General features: G+C 46.2%; 1 protein-coding gene across 1 annotated transcript in view; it reads left to right on the top strand.

Moving 5' to 3' along the window:
- The window catches only part of LOC113804238 (mpv17-like protein), a 20,851-nt gene that overhangs the window by 17,660 nt on the left and 691 nt on the right, over positions 1-2,500 (top strand). The window contains exon 6 of the mRNA XM_070131732.1: positions 1,850-2,500. This exon is cut by the window's right edge and continues 691 nt beyond it. Within this exon, the coding sequence (XP_069987833.1) occupies positions 1,850-2,015 (166 nt within the window). The 3' untranslated portion in view covers positions 2,016-2,500. The remainder of the gene's footprint in view (positions 1-1,849) is intronic.

Here is a 2,500-nt window from a genome sequence, read left to right as displayed (position 1 = left end):
GGAATGAGTAAGTAGGATAAATTGACTAAGTAGAGGAACTGGAATGAATAAGTAGAGGAACTGGACTGAGTAAGTAGAACGGGATTGAGTAAGTAGAAGAAATGGACTAAGTAGAGGAACTAGACTGAGTAAGTAGAGTAACTGGAATAAGTAGAGGAACTGGACTGAGTAAGTAGAGTAATGGGATTGAGTAAGTAGAAGAAATTGACTAATTAGAGGAACTAGACTTAGTAAGTAGAGGAACGGGAATGAGTAAGTGGAGGAACTGGAGTGAGTAAGTAGAGGAACTGGAATGAGGAAGTAGAGGAACGGGACTGAGTGAGTAGAGAAACGGGATTGAGTAAGTAGAAGAAATTGACCAAGTAGAGGAACTGGACTGAGTAAGTAGAAGAAATGGACTAAGTAGAGGAACTAGAGTGAGTAAGTAGAGGAACTGGACTGAGTAAGTAGAGGAACTGGACAGGTAGACAGGTAGATGGATGGATGGATAGATAGATAGATGTGTAGGTAGATAGATATATAGACAGATAGATTGATATATAGTCGGATAGAAAAATAATGAAAGATGTCTTGACCAAATTGATAAATAAAGGGAGATAAAGGAATGAAGAAGGAGGGGAAGAGGGGAGGCGAAGGAATGTGACAGTAAGGGAGAGAATTGGAGAAAGAGAAGGAGAAAGGAACGAGAGAAAGATAGGTGAACAGCGAGGAATGGGGATAGAGAAAGAGAACGAGATAGATAGGTAGAGAGAGAGAGAGAGAGACGGAGATAGAAAGATAGAATGATAGATAGAGAGGATAGAGAGATAGAGGGAGAGAGAGAAAGAGAGAGAGAGACGGAGATAGAAAGATAGAATGATAGATAGAGAGAGAGGATAGAGAGATAGAGGGAGAGAGCGAAAGAGAGAGAGGTGGTCAAAGGAATGTCAAAATGCCAAAACTAGGTCACCAGCAAAGGTAATGCTACATACTTGTATAAAGTAAACATCACTCACTCTCTCTCTCCTCAACCTCTCTTCCTCGCCGTAGCCCTCCACTGCTCTCCCCTCCTCCTCTTCTCCCCCATCTTTCCCTACCCCACGCTCTCTTCCGCCTCTTCCCCTCCTCTCGCCCCCTCCCCTCCCCTCGACACCTCCCCCTCCTCTTCTCCATATCTCTACCTCCTTTCCCCTCGATCTCCTCTCCCCATCTCTTTCCATCTTTGCACCTCCTCTTCCCTCCCTCTTGCCGGCCTCCTCCTCTCCCCCAATTCCTCCCTTCCCCCTCGTCCTCCTCCTCCTCCTCCTCATCTCCCCTCCTACTTAATGATTAAGTTTCCCCTTTGAGTTGTGAATGATTAAGGCCAGTTCATGCACAATGTTTTCCCCTTCGGCTTCAAAGGCGAGTGCGGCTGTTTGCTCGTTCTCGGCGAGGGCGAGGGTTTCGGGTCTCGTGTTGACGGTGCGCGGGGTTCATATTTACCTCTTTTTTTACCTCCCGAATTTTGTAGGAGCAGTTCAGGCTCGAGTTCGCGTAATGAGAGATCTCTTTTTTTCTCTCGGAGTGGAAGAGGTTGAAGGGATAAAAATGAGAAGGCGGGATGGTCTGAGTCCTCGTGCTGGGGGATGAAAAAGTGAAGTGATCTTCAAGTGTCTTGGGCGATGGTGTTGGCTTATAAAGGTCTTCCACCTCCGCTGTTCGCCATTCTTTACGGATACTGGGTTTTGTAGAATTACATTTTACGTAACTGAATGTTGATGGAAGTTCTTGAGGCAAACGCTCTTGTATTTAAATCGTAGATCTAAACTCCTTAAGAGTAAAGAACTCGTTGAAATACTGAAGGTGATTAACTCTCTTCATTCTTCCACAGAGGCTGGGGTTCTGTGTTCGGCACGACGGCCCACTGTTACTCTGTGAAGAATGAGAAGCCATCTCCTGAGGCGCGTGACGTCATTGTCACCACGACAGGGGATTCATTAAGTTGTGCGAACGAGAAGGGAACGCCCACAACATGTGACGTCATTAAGAAAGAGTGAACAAGGTGTAATGATTCATCTGATTGTGCGAAGAAGAAGGAAAGATTCGTATGGCTGTGCGAAGAAGCAATGATTCATAGAGCCGTTCGAACAAGAAAGAGTGGTTCATGTGGCTGTGCGAATAAGAAGGAATTATTCGCTCCATCCGATTTTGGAAATGGGTCTCCTGGTCGGTTAAAAGCGGTGACACTGTTGTCAAACATGCATGGGAGAGAGACAGAGAGAAGAGAAGAAAGGAGAAGAGAGAGAGAGAAAGAGGGAAAGAGAGGGAGAGAGAGGAGAGAGAGGAGAGAGAGGGAGAGAGGGGGAGAGAGAGGGAGAGAGGGGGAAGGGGGAGGGAGAGAGAGGAGAGAGGGGGAGAGAGAGGAGAGAGAGGGAGAGAGAGAGAGAGAGAGAGAGAGAGAGAGAGAGAGAGAGAGAGAGAAAGAAAGAAAGAAAGAAAGAGAGAGAGAGAGAAAGAAAGAAAGAGAGAGAGTCACTATAAT

This window comes from Penaeus vannamei, chromosome 17 (genome assembly GCF_042767895.1).
Source record: "Penaeus vannamei isolate JL-2024 chromosome 17, ASM4276789v1, whole genome shotgun sequence".
NCBI classification, from domain to species: Eukaryota; Metazoa; Arthropoda; class Malacostraca; order Decapoda; family Penaeidae; genus Penaeus; species Penaeus vannamei.
Note: the sequence above shows the minus strand (reverse complement) of the source record. Positions and strands in the feature narration are given on the sequence as shown.